Source organism: Delphinapterus leucas, chromosome 10 (assembly GCF_059928025.1).
Source record: "Delphinapterus leucas isolate spDelLeu-1000000601 "Yukka" chromosome 10, BTC_Dleu_Yukka2, whole genome shotgun sequence".
Taxonomy (NCBI): domain Eukaryota; kingdom Metazoa; phylum Chordata; class Mammalia; order Artiodactyla; family Monodontidae; genus Delphinapterus; species Delphinapterus leucas.
This window is the reverse complement of record NC_143138.1, coordinates 21718856-21738005: the sequence shown is the minus strand read 5'-3', so window position 1 is coordinate 21738005 and position 19150 is coordinate 21718856. Positions and strand designations below refer to the sequence as shown.

At 40.9% G+C, this 19150-nt stretch overlaps 1 protein-coding gene across 2 annotated transcripts; it reads right to left on the bottom strand.

The window, feature by feature from the left end:
* Positions 1–1553: 1553 nt before the first annotated feature.
* Positions 1554–14833, bottom strand: LOC111168422 (zinc finger protein with KRAB and SCAN domains 8). Of its 2 annotated transcripts, none has more exons than XM_089918476.1 (6): positions 14544–14833; positions 9455–9955; positions 8670–8811; positions 6532–6623; positions 6147–6270; positions 1554–4495 (listed from the first exon to the last, which is right to left on the bottom strand). In XM_089918476.1, the coding sequence occupies exons 2-6, from the start codon at positions 9869–9871 to the stop codon at positions 3534–3536; spliced, it is 1737 nt and encodes a 578-aa protein (XP_089774602.1). In that variant the 5' UTR covers positions 9872–9955; positions 14544–14833; the 3' UTR covers positions 1554–3533. The 2 variants fall into 2 exon arrangements, with proteins under 2 accessions (XP_089774602.1, XP_030616092.2); XM_030760232.2 differs by having other exon boundaries at positions 9455–9958; positions 14544–14832.
* Positions 14834–19150: the final 4317 nt, after the last annotated feature.

Sequence of the window (19150 nt, the reverse complement as noted above, 5' to 3'; positions counted from 1 at the left end):
TGTGGCCTCTCCCGTTGCGGAGCACAGGCTCCAGACACACAGGCTCAGCTGCCATGGCTCACGGGCCCAGCCGCTCCGCGGCATGTGGGATCTTCCCGGACTGGGGCACGAATCCGTGTCCCCTCCATCGGCAGGCAGACTCTCAACCACTGCGCCACCAGGGAAGCCCAGGAATACATAATTTTTAAATGGCTGGCCAGGGTTAGGGTGTTCATTAGAGACACAGCAGACCAGCTGTCAGGAGAACAGGCTTGAGAATCAGACTATGTAGGTTAGAATCCCTGCTCTATCACTTACTAGTTGTGATCTTGATCAACTCATTCAGCTCTCTAAGCCTCAGTTTCCTCATCCATACAGTGGAGTATATAATATCTACCATAAGCATAAGAAATATGTAACACTGGGTTTGGCACATAGTGAGTGCTCAATAAATGTCAGCTATTATTATCTAGAGCCTCAGAACCAAGAGTAAAACTAACTGTTCCCATATGGGAATCAATCACTGCATTCTAGCACTGCCACCTTACTCAATGGAGAAAATCTTTGAAACCTAAGATGTCTCTATTAGGACTATGCTGGATCGCAACAGTTACGGAAGAACCACTTTATTACACCAGGTCCTAAAATGAAAAGCTGAGGATGGGAGAAGAAAGTACTGGTGAACAGTTCATCTCAGATTAAGAGCATAAAAACAGAATATGTAGGATAAAGGAACTTAGTGCATGTCACTCATAGTTAGGAGCAAAATAAGGTCATACAGAGTGATCAACAATATTCTAATGCTAACAGTGAAAACAGGAGACCAAGAATGGGCTTCTACTTATGCCCCCAAAGAAACAATAGCCTTTTTCTACTGTCTTATACTACTTGGCTATCTCTATAGGTGTGCTGAATCAGCCTTGGTATATATCGTTCTTTCAAATCATATTCTTTTCTCACATGCATCCCTGTAAAATAGTAATCTTTCTGGTCATATTTTCTTTAAATTTCTGCCAGATATTAGTAATTCTGAGATTTAAGTCTGGCTACACATTACTCTGAGTAGAGATGTTAACTGGTACATTTACAGTCATTTCAATATGGTACTCTGCTGAGAGCTTTCATTGGAATAGGAGACAACTGTTCCCCTAAACTATCAATACATGGGAGGAGTGTGTGTATACATGCACATGCACACACACACATACTCTCCCTCTGACAATGTACTCATCCTATGTAATATCTGTACACAGGTAGCATTTGCCTCAGGTAGAATTAGTATCTTAAGGACAATAAGGCACAACTAAAGTGGAGAGCAAGGATCTAGAGACAACTAGATTTATTTCTGGTTTCTTGTAATTTCAAGTACCAGGGAATTAGGAATAGTAATCTATAGGCCAAAAAGAGGGAGAGGGAGGAGGGAGGAGGGAGGAGGAAGGAGGAAGGAGGGAGGAGGGAGGAGGGAGGAGGGAGGAGGGAGGAGGGAGGAGGGAGGAGGGAGGGGGAGGGGGAGGGGGAGGGGGAGGGGGGAGGGGGAGGAGGGAGGAGGGAGGGGGGAGGGGGAGGAGGGAGGAGGGAGGGGGGAGGAGGGAAGATAAGAAAATAAAGGATACTGAAAAGCATTGTTTTGAAGAAGTTAACCAAGGAAACCAGGATGACAAATAACAAGTGGGTACCAATGGTTCAATGAAATAGATGTAGATAACCTTGATGTTATTAGTGGTTAATATGGGCCATACTGGGGTAGGGAAGGGATGTTATAGGGAAGGAATTTATGATCCAAAAGGTGGACCTCTATGATACCTGATTTTATAACTGATTTTTGAAAACATCAATCATAAAACAACATGATTAGAAAGTGCTGTCCCTGTTCATGATAGTCACAGTGTGAAATTTCATAATTTCTCTTGGAATTTTCATCACAATGTGTATCATTTTCTTCTGGATAGGATTAATGGAATTAATTCCAATTCTGACAGCTGATTTTGGAAACAGCCAAAAGTTATTCAATTCCAAATATGGTGAATAAGTGAGTAATCAAATGGTCAAAAATGAGATGAAATTCAAGAGTAATAGAGTTTTCTTGTATGGTCTATTAAATGGGAATCTTGAGAATGTTCCAAATATCTACAGGAGTGGTAGCACTTGGAATAATAGCACTACTGGAATAGCTAGAACTGCCCAATTTAAAGGACAACCCACATTTGGATTCTTCTGGAAGTTGTAGGTGTTACTTTAAACCAGCCTCATTACTTTATACAATATCCCCTGGTATACTGAAAGCTTCAAAGATGAAATATAGTGCTTGGTGATGATGAGTTTAATACTGTGTCTTTGCTGGATTACAGATGGAGTGCACCAGAATTCAGAAGAATGAGGAACTGTGAGGTGAAGTATTCAACTGATTACCACTGTAGATATGGCAAGAAAGAGATGAAGAATGAGGGAGGTGCTGAGGCCATCTAAGGAGGTGGGTCCAGGGTAAAGACAAGAGTGTAGACCATCTAGTCAGGGGGTTTGTGCAGACCCCTGAGAGAGTGGTACCGTAATGGGCCAAAAGAGATGAGTATACATTCTTTTTAAGGATTTTTATGTCTTCTTCAAGCACCTCTGTCTCCTTTTTTTTCCCCATGTGATGCCTTAACGAGGATAGTGTAACACCTATTTGTACCACAGTGTACAGTGGGAAGGTGGAAAGCAGAGTCAGAAGTCACCAAAAGGTACAACCATCCAAGCTCAAGAGCAGCGGGGCTGAGTCTCCACTCACCTCTTTCTCTGCATCATTCCCACAACCATCACTAATGCGTCCACTTCCTCGCTGACACAGGTACTGGGACTGGGAGTGGTGAAGGATACGTATGGATGCTCAATGACTCAGTGGAGTCAGTGAAGGTGATATATGAAGAAAAATGCTGGAGTGCTGTTAAAAATATAGCATTCTGAGTTTGCATGGGAATATGGATTTCCACTATCAGGAGCATTAGAATAAAATAAAATGCACACTTAAGCATAAATACATGAGATGTCTGTAAAATTTTCCCTAGAACTAGGATCTTAGAAAGCTAAATATAAGTCTCACACAGAGGCTGCTTCAAACTCTAAAGCAGCTTCTTAGGTCAGATTAGGAGCACAAGTGCACCTTTAGGGGAATAAATGGGAGAAGGGATCACAGATGGGAAGAAACAGAGAAACTAGGAGAAGTAGCCTCTCTCAAACCTATAGCTACTCACCAAAAAGACAAAGTTAAGTGCCTCAAGCTGCGACAAGCAACTTGCTCTAATGCTATTTTAAGCTTCTAAAGGATACCTTAGGCCATCGGGAGCTCCACTCCATCAGACACCTCCCAAGATAGTCAAGCTAATCAACCTGCATCAAGGCACTGTGCCCAAACTACTGAAGAGCTATTCTAACTTTGTCACCACTATCAATTCTGACCCTAGATAAGGTTGTAATGATGCTGAACTTTCTGCCTTTTTGTTACACTGAAAGACCTCTCACTAGCACATGGTTCCTCTAATGCTGAATAATGCCCAATCTATGACTAAAGTTTTTTCCTAAACTCCCGTGGATTCAGGCTTTTCTCCACTGTGGATTCTCTGATGTCGAATTAGACTTGACCTCTGAATAAAGGCTTTCCCACACTCATTACATTGATAGGGCTTCTCCCCTGTGTGAATTCTCAGATGCTGAATGAGGCCAGTGTTCCCATTGAAAGCCTTGCCACATTCTTTACATTTATAGGGTCTTTCTCCAGTGTGGATTCTCTGATGTTCAATAAGGCCTGACTTTTGACTGAAGGCCCTCCCACACTCATTGCATTTGTAGGGTTTCTCCCCAGTGTGGCTTCTCTGATGGCCAATAAGATGTGAGCTCCGCCTGAAGGTTTTCCCACACTCATCACACTCATAGGGCTTCTCCCCAGTGTGGATTCTCTGATGTCCGATGAGGTGTGAGCTATGACTGAAAGCTTTCCCACACTCATTACATTCATAGGGTCTCTCCCCACTGTGGATTCTCTGGTGCAGAATAAGGCCCGCACTCTGACTGAAAGCCTTCCCACACTGATTGCACTGATACGGCTTCTCCCCAGTATGGATTCTCTGGTGCAGGATCAGGCCTGTGTTTTGACTGAAGGCTTTACCACACTCCTTACAGTGGTAGCGTTTTACTTTGTTGTGGATATCCTGATGGGAAAGAAGGGCTGACCTGTAACTGAAGGCTTTACCACACACATTACACTGATAGGGTTTCTCCCCAGTGTGGATTCTCCAGTGGCGAACAAGACCTGAACTCTGAGCAAAGCTCTTCCCACATTCATCACATTTATGTCGTCTCTCTTGGGTGGGATTTCCCCGCTGCCTCTCTAATGTGCCCAGAAGGTCTCGGGCTTCTCCATGCTCAAGACCCCCGATAACATCCCCGTTGCATTTGGCAGCTGTCTCTCCATGTGGTTGGATTCCAGTAGATATTACCTGTTTTGAAGCTAATTCCCTGTTCTCATTCCTGGTCTCACCACCTGGAATAAAAATGTAATAAATATCAAGCCAACGTCACTTCCTATTCTCTATGTTAGGAGAAAGAAATCAAAGATGGGGGAAAGGAATATACACTTGGAACAGCTACAAGTAAACGCAAAGCTCCCACCTGTCTCTGAAATGCCTTCGTTAACATGGGGAGAAAGGAGCAGGGTCAAACAGAAGTACCACACACCAACTGGGGAAGAACTGCCATCAAAAAATAGGGTTGATGGGGCTTCCCTGGTGGCGCAGTGGTTGAGAGTTCGCCTGCCGATGCAGGGGACACGGGTTCGTGCCCCGGTCCGGGAGGATCCCACGTGCCGCAGAGCGGCTGGGCCCGTGAGCCATGGCCGTTGAGCCTGCGCGTCCGGAGCCTGTGCTCCGCAATGGGAGAGGCCACAACAGTGAGAGGCCCGCATACCGCAAAAAAAAAAAAAATAAATAAAATAGGGTTGATGGAAGGAGGACTAAAGTAGAGAAGGGATCAACTGCGGAGAAGTGGAAGTTGGGGAGTGGGAAGGAATATGAAACTACGAAAAGATCTAATGAGTGGAAAAGGAATGAAAAAGTCCCAGTCATTAAAAGGGAGGAGCACAATAGGTCTAAGTGAGAGAATCTATGTGAACTCAGAGAGCACTAAAAGATTTCAATTTCCAACTGGCAAAGAGACCAATACCCAGTTACAAACTGTAAGGTAAGTCCTAGATTAGAGAATAAAAGTGCCCTTTTATTTTTTAAAATTTATTTACTTATCCTGGTTATTTTATTTCTATTTATTTTTTTAATTGAAGTATAGTTGGTTTACAATATTGTGTTAGTTTTGGGTGTACAGTAAAGTGATTCAGTTACACATATATATGTATATATATCTTTATTCTTTTTTAAAATTCTTTTCCATTATAGGTTATTACAAGATATTGAATATAATAGTTGCTGTGCTATAAATCCTTGTTGTTTATCAATTTTATATATGGTAGTGTGTATCTTAATCCCATACTCCTAATTTATCCCTCTCCCCACCTTCCCCTTTGGTAACCATAAGTTTGTTTTCTGTGTCTGTGAGTCTATTTCTGTTTTGTAAATAAGTTCATTTGTACTATATTTTAGATTCCACTATTTTTTAGATTCTCTGTCTGACTTACTTCACTTTGTATGACAATCTCTAGTTCCATCCATGTTGCTGCAAATGGCATTATTTCATTCTTTTTTACGGCTTAGTAATATTCCATTGTATTGAGATATATATATACACACACACACATACATACACACCACATCGTCTTTATCCATTCATCTGCTGATGGACACTTAGGTTGCTTCCATGTCTTGGCTATTGTAAATAGTGCCGCTATGAACATTGGGGTGCATGTATCTTTTCAAATTACAGCTTCTGTCTTTTCCAGATACACACCCAGGAGTGGGATTGCTGGATCATATGGTAACTCTATTTTTAGTTTTTTAAGGAACCTCCATGCTGTTTTCCATAGTGGCTGCAAAAGTTCCTTTTAGAACTCCAGAAGTCTCAATATTTTATCTTTCTGTTGGATCCTGAGTTTAAACTCAACTATGTCTTTCAGAAAGCTCAAAGCTACTGTACACATAAACAAACACAAAACTGTAAATGATAATAATAACCAGAGCTTTCCTTACCCAGGGAGAACATGTTTCTGTAATTCTCTGGCCTGTTATCTCTACTCAGATCCTTCTGTGATGAATCAAGAAGCCATTCCTCTCGAATTAGGGACACAGCCATGTCTTCAATCTTCTCCAAAGTCTGAAACAAAACAAGATGCCCATCTGGGACTGGGACTATTCCACAGTTCAAACCCAGAGTGTCAGAGAGATCCACCAGGGTTGGAGTGGATCAAGAGGTGGGAATGTACTGTGTAAAGGGATCTGCATAGCTAGCAGGAAAGAACAGGAAAATGCACCAGATTCACTGGGGGAAAATCAAGGATCAACCTGTCTCTATGCAGAAGAACATGGGACAAGTTCTTAATGGAGCTATGGGGTTTCAGTGAGGAGCACAACTCACCTGGAACCCTGCTGTAAGAAGTGTAGCTGTCATCTCCTGGTCTCGAGGACTTCCTTTCTGGGAAGGAGTAGGACTCTGTGAAGCAGATATGGCTGAGAGAGGAGAAAGGAGCTATGAATGAGCCCAGCCTTGTCCTGTGGTTATAGGAACCAGCACTAACACATTCCAAAATTATTTGTATTTCAGCCGATATGCATGCCAGAGATTTTGAATATGAAATGCTGTTAATCTTGGACTCTGGGTTCATACCTATGGTTGCTCACAAAACATCTGCACTTTGATGTCCCACTCAGCCTGAAGTTACATGTCAAAAATAGAAAGTGTACTGGTTTCCTAACAGGAAGTGCATTACAACTTCTTCTCTACCACCAAAGCTACATTCCATCCTTGTGCTTGTACACAGTATTTCTTTAGGTCCTGATCTCTTGCCAAGCTGAATATGAGAACCAATCTATCTCTACTAACTCTACTACTTTTTTGAAATGTCTACCATGACTGCCAGCATCTGCTTCCTATAGAAACCAGACAGGGTAATATCAAAATAAACATAGAATACTGTGTCTTGGGCAACAGGCATTAGAATTTTACATAAGGATTGTATTATTAATTGAAAATGTTTCTAAACTTCTTTAGAAATATTAAAAATCCACTAATTTAGAACAAATTACTATAAACCACACAAATGAAAAAATAATAAATTCAGGGCAAGTATGAGATGAGACTAGAACATCTTATCTTATTCTGTAAGAAAATTCTCAAAAAATGATGGAGAAATGTCAATAGGACACAGGAGCCAGACTGAAGAGGCCTCCTCTGGCCAACTCTGAGACAATTTAAGCATCAAAATAAAGATAGTAACAGAACATTTCTGGAATAAAATAAGAATTTATGAGTCCATATTGATAAATAAAAAATGAATAAATAAAATAAAATGGGGGAAGGAGAGAACACTCTCCATTACAATAAATAAATAAATGTAGAAGAAATGACAGAGTTAGAAAATAATCACTTTAGTAATCACTGATTCAGTCAAGAAGCATCAATAAATACTAAAACTAGTGTTTCAGCAACAAAAGTTTCATGAGGATCAGGATATTTACATAGACTCAAGAGTATCTCCCCACAAATTACTTATTAATTACAAAGGGAAAAACAGTAACAAAAACCTAGCAAGAATAACCTTAACCAAGTCATCAAAGATAACATTACCAATAACAGGCAAATTCCTGTTGTATTCCTGAGGACAACATCACTTCTGGGATGTTCATGCCAAATATATACAACTCGAATCTACATATGAGGAAACATCACACAAACTCAAATTGTTGTCATTCTACAAAATAACTGACTTGTACTCTTCAAAAATGTCAAGATCGTGAAAGGCAAAGAAAGGGTGAGGAGCTACTCCAAGTTAAAGGAGACTAAAGAGACAGGACAGCTAATTGGAAAGTGGGATCTTGGACTAGACTCTGGAAGAACATTATTGGGACAACCAGCAAAAACTGAATATGAACTGTGGACTAGATTAGTATTGCATCAGTGTTAAATTTCCTAATTGTGGGGGCTTCCCTGGTGGCGCAGTGGTTGAGAGTCTGTCTGCCAATGCGGGGGACACGGGTTCATGCCCTGGTTCGGGAGGATCCCACATGCCGCGGAGCGGCTGGGCCCGTGAGCCATGGCTGCTGAGCCTGCGCGTCCGGAGCCTGTGCTCCGCAACAGGAGAGGCCACAACAGTGAGAGGCCCGCGTACCGCAAAAAAAAAAAAAAATTTCCTAATTGTGATCAATTTATTGTGGTTATCTATGAAAACACTCTTGTTTAAGAAAATACATACTGAAATATTTACAAATAAAGTGTCATGATACCAGCAAAACCTCAAAATGCCTATGTTGTAAAATACACTGTGGTAACAGAAATGTATGAATACATAAAACCCCCAAATTCTTTAATTTGTTCATGAGTTTACCACTGGGACTAAGAGTCTGTATTTGAAGCCTAGATAAACATTTAAATCAGGTCTTATGGCTGTTCTGTAAACAGTAGAGGCTAGCTCCTTCCAGGAACTAGACAGGTGTCCCAAAGGTACTTTCTTTCCTCTCTGCTTTCCCACTCCTCATCAATGAATTCTGGCTCCTCACCTCTGTCTTGTGGCCCTTGGAGCACTGGAGATTTGTGCTGGGTTGCCACAGGTTGGAGCTGAGTATCCGGAGGCTCTGGTGCAGATTTGGAATGCACGGCCTCCTCCCAGAGTACCCTATGTCCATGTGCACGAGCAGGGACCTAGAAACAAGACACCTGCATTACAAGGAATCCCTTTGAGAAATGAAGTGAACAATGTAACAGTACCAAGAGCACATCTAAAGGGATACGTACTGGGGGAAGGAAAAAGCAGAATCTCACTTACTTAGGAACACAAACATGTTGATTTGCACAGAAAGGCATCATTTCTGCTTAGTACTGAAGGAAAAGATTTCTGCTGATGCCCTCCCTGCTGCACATAATGCTGATATTCTGCATTCCCAAGAAAGGGGAAGAATGATAAACAGAAGCTTAAAGCAGTGCTCTTTAGTGGAAACAACTTTTGATAAGGAACTAGGAAACCTGAGTTACGGGCTCAGATCTGCATTTAGTTATTGGGTGCCCCTGAAAAAGTAAGTTAAGCTCTCTATGCATCAGTTTCCCATCTAGCAAACAGAACAATAATACAGTTGTAGGGATGTTATGAGGATAAAAAATGGATTTATATCCTTTACAAGAATAAAATGAACTCTACAAATACAAGGCATACCACATGATAACTCTTTTCATCCTCCTGCAACACAAACTCATGCTCAGCATTTATTCTCCCATTGTTGTGTCAATGTCCCTCCACCCAGCTTCCTGGACTCTCACAGTCAGAGCATGCCCACCTCCTTCTACTTACTGGCCGTCCTAGTATATCAATTTGCCTTTCCAAATCCTCCAATAGAGTCACCACCTCCTCTCCATTCTCTAGATGATGTTCCTTAACCAGAGTCTGGAGCTCCTCAGGCAGGATGGTCAAGAACTGCTCCAGCACCAGCAGCTCCAGGATTTGCTCCTTGGTGTTCAAATCTGGCCTCAGCCACTGGTGGCAAAGTGCTCGGAGTTGGATCAGAGCTTCTCGGGGTCCTAGTGTCTCTTGGTAGCATAACTTCCTGAAGCGCAGGCGGAACAGCTCTTGGCCAGGAGGGTTATTTTCATGTAGACTTGATTCCCGGTCCCAACCATGATCTTCCTCTACCTTGATGATTACAAGGTCCTCTTCAGGAGCCTGGTCTGGTGGGGATGGGGCTAAAGGCTTCCTTGATTCTGCAGCCATTTAGGGCCAGAAAAGCTCAGGAGACTCGTTTCCACTACTTTATCTTCTTAAGAGAACCTTCTGAGGGCCTCTTCTTTAAGGGTACTTCTTTGGGAAGAGAAAATGACAAATAGTGTAAAGGCAAGTCAAAGGTCATAGTAATCTACTGAGATATCTTAACAAGTTCCCTTCCATGACATGGACTTCATGGCTCAGTCATTTAAGTGATCCTCTCCAGAAATAACTCCTTGCCTCCTTAGCCTTCTGCATGCCAATCTCATCTGGGAATAACCCTTTCCTTCTGCTTTCTCTCTTGGGGATGTGGAACATGGCTAAACAAAGTCAGGAAACCAGGTAGACTGGGTCTAACTGAAATTCTGCATTTAACCTCATCTGGCCCTCAGGGCTGCTGATTTAACTCCTTTCAACATTTGCTATACCAGCTATACTGTTTCTACACACTTTGGCTCTCAACCTGCCCCTCACTCTCAACATGAGACTAATTTCCATATAATCTAGCTCAAGATATTGTCAAGAACTGTCCTAACACTTTCTTCTTCTCCACCTAACGTTATCATACATGTGCTCCCCCTGCCATCTTCCCCCTGTCTCCAGGCTAACTTCTACTATGGACTTTACCTCAAGCTCTGTAACTCTTCTCTGGGGCACAGGTCCTGCATCTCCAAGGAACCTGGATGCCCTATCAACACCTGCAACCCCAAAACCTAGTCCCATACACTAATGATGTTCCAGAAAGTTTTATAAATAAAATCATACAGTATGTAGCCTTTTGAGTTTGGCATCTTTCACTTAGCATATTGTACTTGAGATCATCAATGCTGTTGTATGTATCAGGAGTTTATTCTTTATATGGATGAATGTTTACCCATTCTCTAGTTGACAATATCTCAATTGCTTCCAGTTTTTGATGATTACAAGTGATGCCACTATAAACATCTGCACATGAGTTTTTGTGTGAACAGTTTTCATTTCACCCGGGTAAACATCCAGAAGTAAAACTGCTAGGTCATACTGTAAGTATATGTATAACTTTATAAGAAACTGCCAAACTGTTTTCCAAAGTGGCTATTATACTTTGCATTCCACTAGCAAGATGTGAGAACTGCAGTTGCTCCATATCCTGACCAGCATTTGACATATAAATAAATAAATAAATATAGACATATATATAGATTTAGATATCCTAAAGGCATATAGTGGTATCTCACAAGGGTTTTAATTTGCATTTCTCTATTGACTAATGACGTTGAGCACCCTTTCCTGTGCTTATCTGCCATCCATATAGTTGGTCCTCCATATCCATGGGTTCCACATCCCTTGATTCAATCAACCACGGATCAAAGATGTTTGGGGGAAAAAAAAATTCCAGAAAGTTCCCAAAAGGAAAACCTGAATTTGCCACACACCACCAACTATTTACATAGCCTTTACATTTTATTAGGTATTATAAGTAATCTAGAGATGATTTAAAGTATACGTGAGGATGTGTGTAGGTTATATGCAAAGACTATGCCATTTTATATGAGACTCGAGCATCGACAAATTTTAGTATCCATGAGGGGTCCTGGAACCAATCCCCCATGGATACCAAGGGACAACTGTATCTTTTTTGGTAAGTATCTGTTCAAAACTTTTGCCTATTTATAAAATTAGTTTTTTTTATAATTGAGCTTTGAGAATTCCTTACATATTTTGGATACAAGTCCTTTATGAAATACGTGACTTGCAAATATTTCCTCCTTTACATTCTTTTAACAGTGCCTTTCCAAGAACAGAAATTCGTAATTTTTTTTTGCGGTAGGCGGGCCTCTCACTGTTGTGGCCTCTCCCGTTGCGGAGCACAGGCTCCGGACGCGCAGGCTCAGAGGCCATGGCTCACGGGCCCAGCCACTCCGCGCCATGTGGGATCTTCCTGGACCGGGGCATGAACCCACATCCCCTGCATCGGCAGGCGGACTCTCAACCACTGCACCACCAGGGAAGCCCTAAGGTGCTCATTCTTGCCAAGTTATTTTTTACATGGTCCAGACATAGGATTTATCACACTGTGTACAGTATGTACTGCAAATGTCAGCCCATGGCCATGATTTTCTTGCAAATGTTAGTTTGTAGCCGTGACCTTTTTCTTTGTATCTCTTTTTAAGCAGGGAAGTTATATTACATATTTGTATGTCAGAAAGATCACAATGGCAGCACTGTGGAAAACAGGATGGAGAAAAACATAACTGAAGGCAGCACTGTAGAGAATGGAAAAGAGCATAACCAAGGGCATCATATCCAAAAGCAACTGGCAAGAAATGCTAACATCAAGATAAAATCTCAGACCTGTAGTCCGCCAAGGGAAAGAAGAGGTAGGCACTTATAAGGAAAATCAGATTACATATTGTTCCTGACATGAGTCTTCAAAGCAGTGTCTCTACCTTTCAGGGGTTTTGGGCCCAGAGGGTGGGGTAGGGTTGGCTCATAGTCTCTCAGTCTAATGAAAACACAGAACTTCTCCCCATAAAAAAGCCCATAGGCACAAAAGTTTACATTCAATTTCATCGGGTTCATACACCAAACGCCCACCTAAGGGCTCCAGGAAGGTTAAGAACCACTACTTAGAGAGAGTGGACAGAAAAGGAAGAGAATTTGAAAGGTTATCTTTAAAATCAGACAAGACTGGTGACAGTAGTTTTGGGAGTAAACTACAGATAGGCGAAACCAAGGAGCAAGAGATAAGGTTAAATATGGTAACTGACAACAGAGGGTTTAATTAATAGATGATAACTTTACAGAGAAGTGGGGGAATTTCCTGGAATACAGAGATTTGAGGGAAGAGTGAATTTGGACAAGAGGCTGAGATTTTGTGGAGGGTTTGAGACAAGGGGTAAACAATTTTGTTTTGAACAGACAGGGTTAACATCCATGGTTTTAAAATAATTCATTTAAAAAATCAAGGAAAATTTAATAAATTCTTAAAATAGATACTTATAGTTTAAAAACTTAAAAGGTCATTACTATGGGACATGAATTCTGAGCTCTAATTGTTTTGAATGTGATTCTGCATAATCATAGTTTTACCATGTTTTCCTATGAATTTCCTAAAGTCAAGGTTCATCTTTAAGTACTGAACTACTGGCCATCTTCCATCTTATAGTCAATGCTCGTCAATACTAGCTTTAAAAGGTTTCAATGTTAAGTGTGCATCACGCAAGAACTTTATATTGTTGATATGTTAAAACGGTAATATAATACTAAATGACATTAAAATCTCAGTAGTGAAACTGATGGGAGTAATCTAATTATCAGATTTGTTCATATTTTAAACCAAATCAACCAACAAATCTTATCCATTATCCATTTGATTATTCTTTTTAGTAGCTAACTTTCCATTTTTAGCCTCTTCCCTCTCCCATGAGACAGTTTTTGAAAATTACAGCCTATAACTAAACAAGTACAAAGATATGTACTACAAAATTAGTCTACTATGTACCCTCCTCTCAAAGTATATACACCTGTATTTAGGTTGGTAAGCACCTTGTGGATAAAGACTGCGTCTTACATTCTCTTTTAAGAATACCTCAAGTTTCTTGATTTAGGAAGCTAAAATAATCAATCTTTAAAGCTTCTTCTCATCTCAAACGCTATAATCCTGTGAACTACTGAAAGCACAACCCATTTTAACAGCATTATCTTTTCAACAGATGAAGAAAGAATGTTTTCTTCCTTTAGACTAATTTAAGTCTAATTTGGGATGTTTGAGAGCTGAAAATAAAACAAAACAAAGATATTTTCCAGGCTTTAAAGATAAAGGTGAAGCAAACACTGTGCTTTATAAGTATCTCAAACTGCGTAAATTTTAACATCTACCACATTTTACACTTAACCACAGCAGAAATTCAGAATATGTATGCATTTGCTACAACAATGATTACTGCATAAGTATACTTAACTGAACTAATCAAACAGAAATAGGGATTATTTTTTAGAGGTGGTAGTGGCAGTCTTAACGTTGCCTGACAAAAATTACTCATGAGTCACTTGAGTTTTGGAAATGGGGCCCCTCCGAAAGAGTTCCCAGGCATCTGCTTCAATTAGCTTTAATAAACTAAGTATTCTGAATAAGTCTGAATTTTACATCACCACAAAGTTGTCAAAAAATGTTTCTTTTGTACATTTATGCAGTCAACACACCACCACATTCTGAATACACCACAAAGAGCAAAATAACTTAGCAGGAAAAATTGGTTTCCAAGGATAACTGGGGTTTCCAAAAGCAAAATATATCTTAAAAAAAAAAAAAAAGAGAGAATTGTGAAGGAAATGCAAAATTGCTAAGTAAAAACAATTCAGATCGTAGAAAGAGGAGGATGAAAGATAACACGGGGGAACAAAAAAGATAACCCGGGAACAGTTTCCTATTTTAAGACAAAATCGACTGCAAATAACGCCACAAAACGATTAGCGATGAAGACAGCGAATCTCTACTAAAGGTTCCCTCGCAAAAAGTTTAGGCACGCGGACTCGGCCTGCGCTGGCAACCAAAGCGACCCCTGATCCACCGAATCACCGGGGCGCCGACTTCGGCTCAGGTCCCCTCTCAAGACCCCTCACGCTTGTTCTCACCTGCGGCCTGGTCTGGCCACAAAGCCCTCCCCTTCCTCCGGCCCGGAGCCCGAACCGTACTCACCGTGAGTTCCAGCGGCGGCCCGGGTGGGGAAGTGAGGCTGCAAAGTGTGGACAGACCTGGAGGGAGGGCTGGTAGAAAAAGGGGCGAAGGCTGTAACCGGACCAGGCCCCTCCAGCCCCTAACTTCCAAACGTGCGGAGGCACAGCACCGGCCAGCAAGCATCTTGCCCCAAGCCACTTCCGGGAGCTCTCTAGGAATCCTGGAGGTCTGAAAGCTCTATGGTCGGCCGACTAAGCGGACGGGGGCACCGCGCCCCTCTCACCAGTACTCTGGGCCTAGCGTTCCTCTTGCGTCTACGCGTCGCAGGGTTGCGCGGCTCTAGGGCATCGGGAAAGTCGTGGGGAATAACGGACTGTGGTGTCACCTCTGCCCCGCGCACCTGGCTCACCCAGTCCGCTCGGCACCGTCGCTAGGGAGTCAACCGTCCCCCGGCGGGCTGATCCGAGGGCGTGCGGGGGCCAGGGATGAGAGCAGGCGGAAGTGGGGTATCGGTGGAGGAGGATGCGCCTTAAGGATCCTTATGATGCTAATTAACTAGACTCGCGTTTGGCCGGGTTAGTTACCCCTGTACTTTACTGTTCTCGCTTCATAAATATGTCCAGCCCTCTCACATAGACTGCAGATCTCTTGAGGAATTTTGTTAATCATGGTTCATAGCTTTTTGAATCCCCTATGGCACCTAGTAATAGTATACCATATACTATTAAGTATTCAAAAAATAATTATAATTAAATGTAAATTCTTTTCGAGTCTTTACATATGTTCCACCCTTTCCTATCTTAATGAATTGCAGTCTCTTACAAAACCTGCTTTGTAGTTTATTTTTAGTGCTGAGTTAAGCTTAGCATCATGACGTAACCTGTGCCTTAAGCTTCAGTAGTAGACTCTAGTTCTAATACCACAAATTTCGAAAAACCTAAGTTCAAATCTATGTTCATTCTTTATACACCCTTACAATTTTAACTTTTCAGACTACGTAGGATTTTGGGGTGGAGGTTGTGGATGTTAACCTTAGAAATAAAACACAATTTTTTAAACAGCAAAATGGGTTTATGCAGGAAAAGCAGAGAATTGCAATTTTGGTCAGGCAAGCCGTAGTGAATCATAGGCAAGTGCAAGAGACAAAGGGAAGGTCAGCTTTTACTAGGTTTTAGGAGGAGACTGGGGAGGGTTGTCTTGAATAAAAATTCATTGGAGAAGAACAAGAGTTAGTTGTTATGGCGGTTTCTTATTAGCTGCAAGCAGTGGTCACTGCCTTGTTGCTGGGACAAGAAGTGATCTTCTTAAAAGCAGGTGATGCAGTTCCCATGTGAAAAATGTCCTCCCTTGTACCAGAAGAGAAGTAACGTTCTTATTATCATGGATAAAAAGTTGTGACAGAGAAAAATTTATACAAAGAATTCTGTATAAGCTGACCTTGTTAAAATCATCTGTATCTTCCTTATTCCTGCTGGTTATGCAGGCTGTAACAGTGGTACATGCGTGAGAGCTCTCCTTCAGGGCTTCCTGACTCCAATTTAAATGAGGCTTTTCCTTAATTTATTTTCACATGAAAACTGTTTTACTTTGGTCCCCCATTTTTATTCCTTTAACACTTTTTCTAACTACCCATTTATTTTGGGTTTTCAGGTTCCCCTCCAGTCTTCACTTTTTAAAAAATATATTTATTTATTTTATTTATTTATTTTTGGCTCCGTAGGGTCTTCGTTGCTGCACAAAGGCTTCCTCTAGTTGCGGTAAGCGGGGGCTACTCTTCGTTGCGGTGTGAGTGCTTCTCATTGCGGTGGCTTCTCTTGTTGCAGAGCCTGGGCTCTAGAGCGCAGGCTCAGTAGTTGTGGCGCCCGCGCTTAGTTACTGTGCGGCATGTGGGACCAGGGCTTGAACCCGTGTCCCCTAGCATTGGCAGGCCGATTCTTAACCACCAGAGAAGTCCCTCCAGTCTTCATCTTAATTTCCCCTCCTTATCTGTTCCTGCTGATAGCCACCACCGATGTTTCTATCCAGTCCCCAACCTTAACCTAAAAATATTTTGTCTACCCCCAGTAGCTTTGATTTGTTTTTAAGAGTTTTGTCATCTAATCATCACAATGAAACAAATAACAATAAACATTGAGAAGTTACAGTGCTTCAGCTCTTTCAAAACACTTATTTTTGCTCTTTATCTCATAGTTCTTGCCTCATATCTCGTAGTTCTGTATTTTCAATACATATTTCTGACAGCCGGTATCCAGAATATATAAAGAACTCTTACAACTCAATCATAAGAAGACAAACATAAATAGGTAAAAGTTATGGACACACACTTTACCAAAGAATATATATGAATTATCAATAAGTACATTAAAAGGTACTCAAGGTCATATTCATCAAGGAAATATAAAACTAAAGCTACTACACATCCATTAGGATGGCTAAAATTAAAATGACTGACAATACCAAGTGCTAATGAGGATATGAAGCAACTGGAACTCTTATACACTCCTAATGGGAGTGTAAAATGGTATTAGTTTGAAAAATGGCAATTTTTAATGAAGTTAAATAATGCCTACATTATGACCCAGTAATCTCACCCTTAAGTATTTACCTAAGAGATATGAAAACATAAGTCCATAGCAGCTTTATTCATAGTAGGCCCAAACTGGAAAAACCCAAATGCTCATCAACAGGATAACAGAGAATCAAATAGTGTTATGTTCATACAGTGGAATACTACTCAGAAATTAAAAGGAGCTACTGATAGATGAACAATTGTAGATGAATCTAAAAAATATTATGTTGAATAAAAGTAGCCTTTTATGAACAAGTAAAATTAATCTCTGGTGACAGAAGACAAAAAAATGTTTACCATTGATTGGAGCTGTAGTTAACATGGTTGCATACATATGTAAAAATTCATTGAGTTGCACACCTGATTTGTGCATTTTACTAATAAAAATACATTTTAAAAAAGTAGGGACTCCCCTGGTGGCGCAGTGGATAAGAATCCACCTGCCAATGCAGGGGACATGGGTTCGATCCCTGGTCCGGGAAGATCCCACATGCTGCAGAGCAACCAAGCCTGTGCACCACAACTACTGAGCCTGTGCTCTAGAGCCTGCGAGCCACAACTACTGAGCCCATGTGCTGCAACTACTGAAGCCCGCATGCCTAGAGTCTGTGCTCTGCAACAAGAGAAGCCCACACATCGCAACAAAGAGTAGCCGCGCCTCACCACAACTAGAGAAAGCCCACGGGCAGCAACAGACCCAACGCAGCCTAAAAAAAAAAAAAGTAAATAAAATTGAATAGTACTCTCAGGTTTATGGTGTGAAAAATACCAGGCCTCACTCTTCCCTTCCGTTATCAATATCTATTCCCCAGAGACAACCACTTTAACTCTTTCCTTTTACTCTTGATATTAACCTCCATATTTATAAATAACACGCTAACACTGCCATTTCTTGATTTTTCAGGTATAGATATATTATCTATTGACTTCCTGCTATGGGAAGTAAGCATTTAACCCTTTTAAATCACTACTATAATTAGCCACACCAGGGTTTAGAACATATTTTAAACTGCCTGAGTCGCTAGGTCCAACAACCATGACAGCCCCACCAAAGCACAAAAAAAGTTAGACCCTGGTTACTCATACTTTCCTTATTTGTATAAGCAGGCAACATGTTTTTAATAAGACTCCAAATATTTTCCACACCTAGGGCCACAAGGGTGTTCCCACATTTTCCGTAGTTGCTCTACATTTTAGTTTCAGAAGCATCACTTCATATAGTGTATGGACTAGCATATTAATTCTCAAATATTTTGGTCTCATGACCCCTTTTATACTCTTAAAAACTAGTGAGGACTCCAAAGAGCTTATGTTTATATGGGTCATATCCATCAAGATTTGCTTTGTTCGAAATTAAAACAGGAATTAAAAATATTTATTCTTTAACAATAACATATCCATTACATGTTAACTTAAGTAACATATTTTGTTACTTTTTTATGAAATTTAACTATATTTTCAAAAAAAGTAAAAGGAGTGGAATCATTTCACATTTTGCAAATCTTTTTAATGTCTGGCTTAATAGGAGGTGACTTGGTTCTCATACCTGCTACTTCATTCAGTATCACACTTTTGCTCATACTGACCCCTCTGCTAGAAGTGTACTTCCTACTACTCTCCACTTACCTAAACTCTATCCATCCTTCGAGGTCTGGCTCAGATTTCACTTTAATCAGAAAGCCTTCTCTAAGAATCCAAAAATGAGGTGTGTAAAAATGAGAAAGCGAGAGAGAGGTGGTATAGAAGAACATGGCTTGTTTTAAGTTCAAGTTGGAAGGGTGACATATATCTACTTCCTTTCCCTCCCAAGAACACACTTAAATGACTGAAAAAATTAAAAACAAAATAAATAAATAACAGTGCTAGAAAATAAAGAGTGGAAAAGAAATTTTGAGGAATTTCTGGAAAAGAATCAGCAATTGGGATCAGATTGTTGAAGAAGCAGAGGAAATTGCCCTGTAAGACACCAGGGCCAGGTATGCATCTGCAAAAGAATCCTGGAGAAGTTCAAACCTCAGGACCAAGAGGTGCAAATGGCAAGAATGGGCTATTCATTTAA

Coding starts and splice junctions, on each gene's coding strand:
- LOC111168422 (XM_089918476.1), bottom strand. CDS start 9,871: ATGGCTGCAGAATCAAGGAAGCCTTTAGCCCCATCCCCACCAGACCAG. Junction 8,812..9,454: donor TTGATATACTAGGACGGCCA/GTAAGTAGAAGG, acceptor TCTTGTTTCTAG/GTCCCTGCTCGTGCACATGG. Junction 4,496..6,146: donor CAGAAACATGTTCTCCCTGG/GTAAGGAAAGCT, acceptor TTTTTATTCCAG/GTGGTGAGACCAGGAATGAG.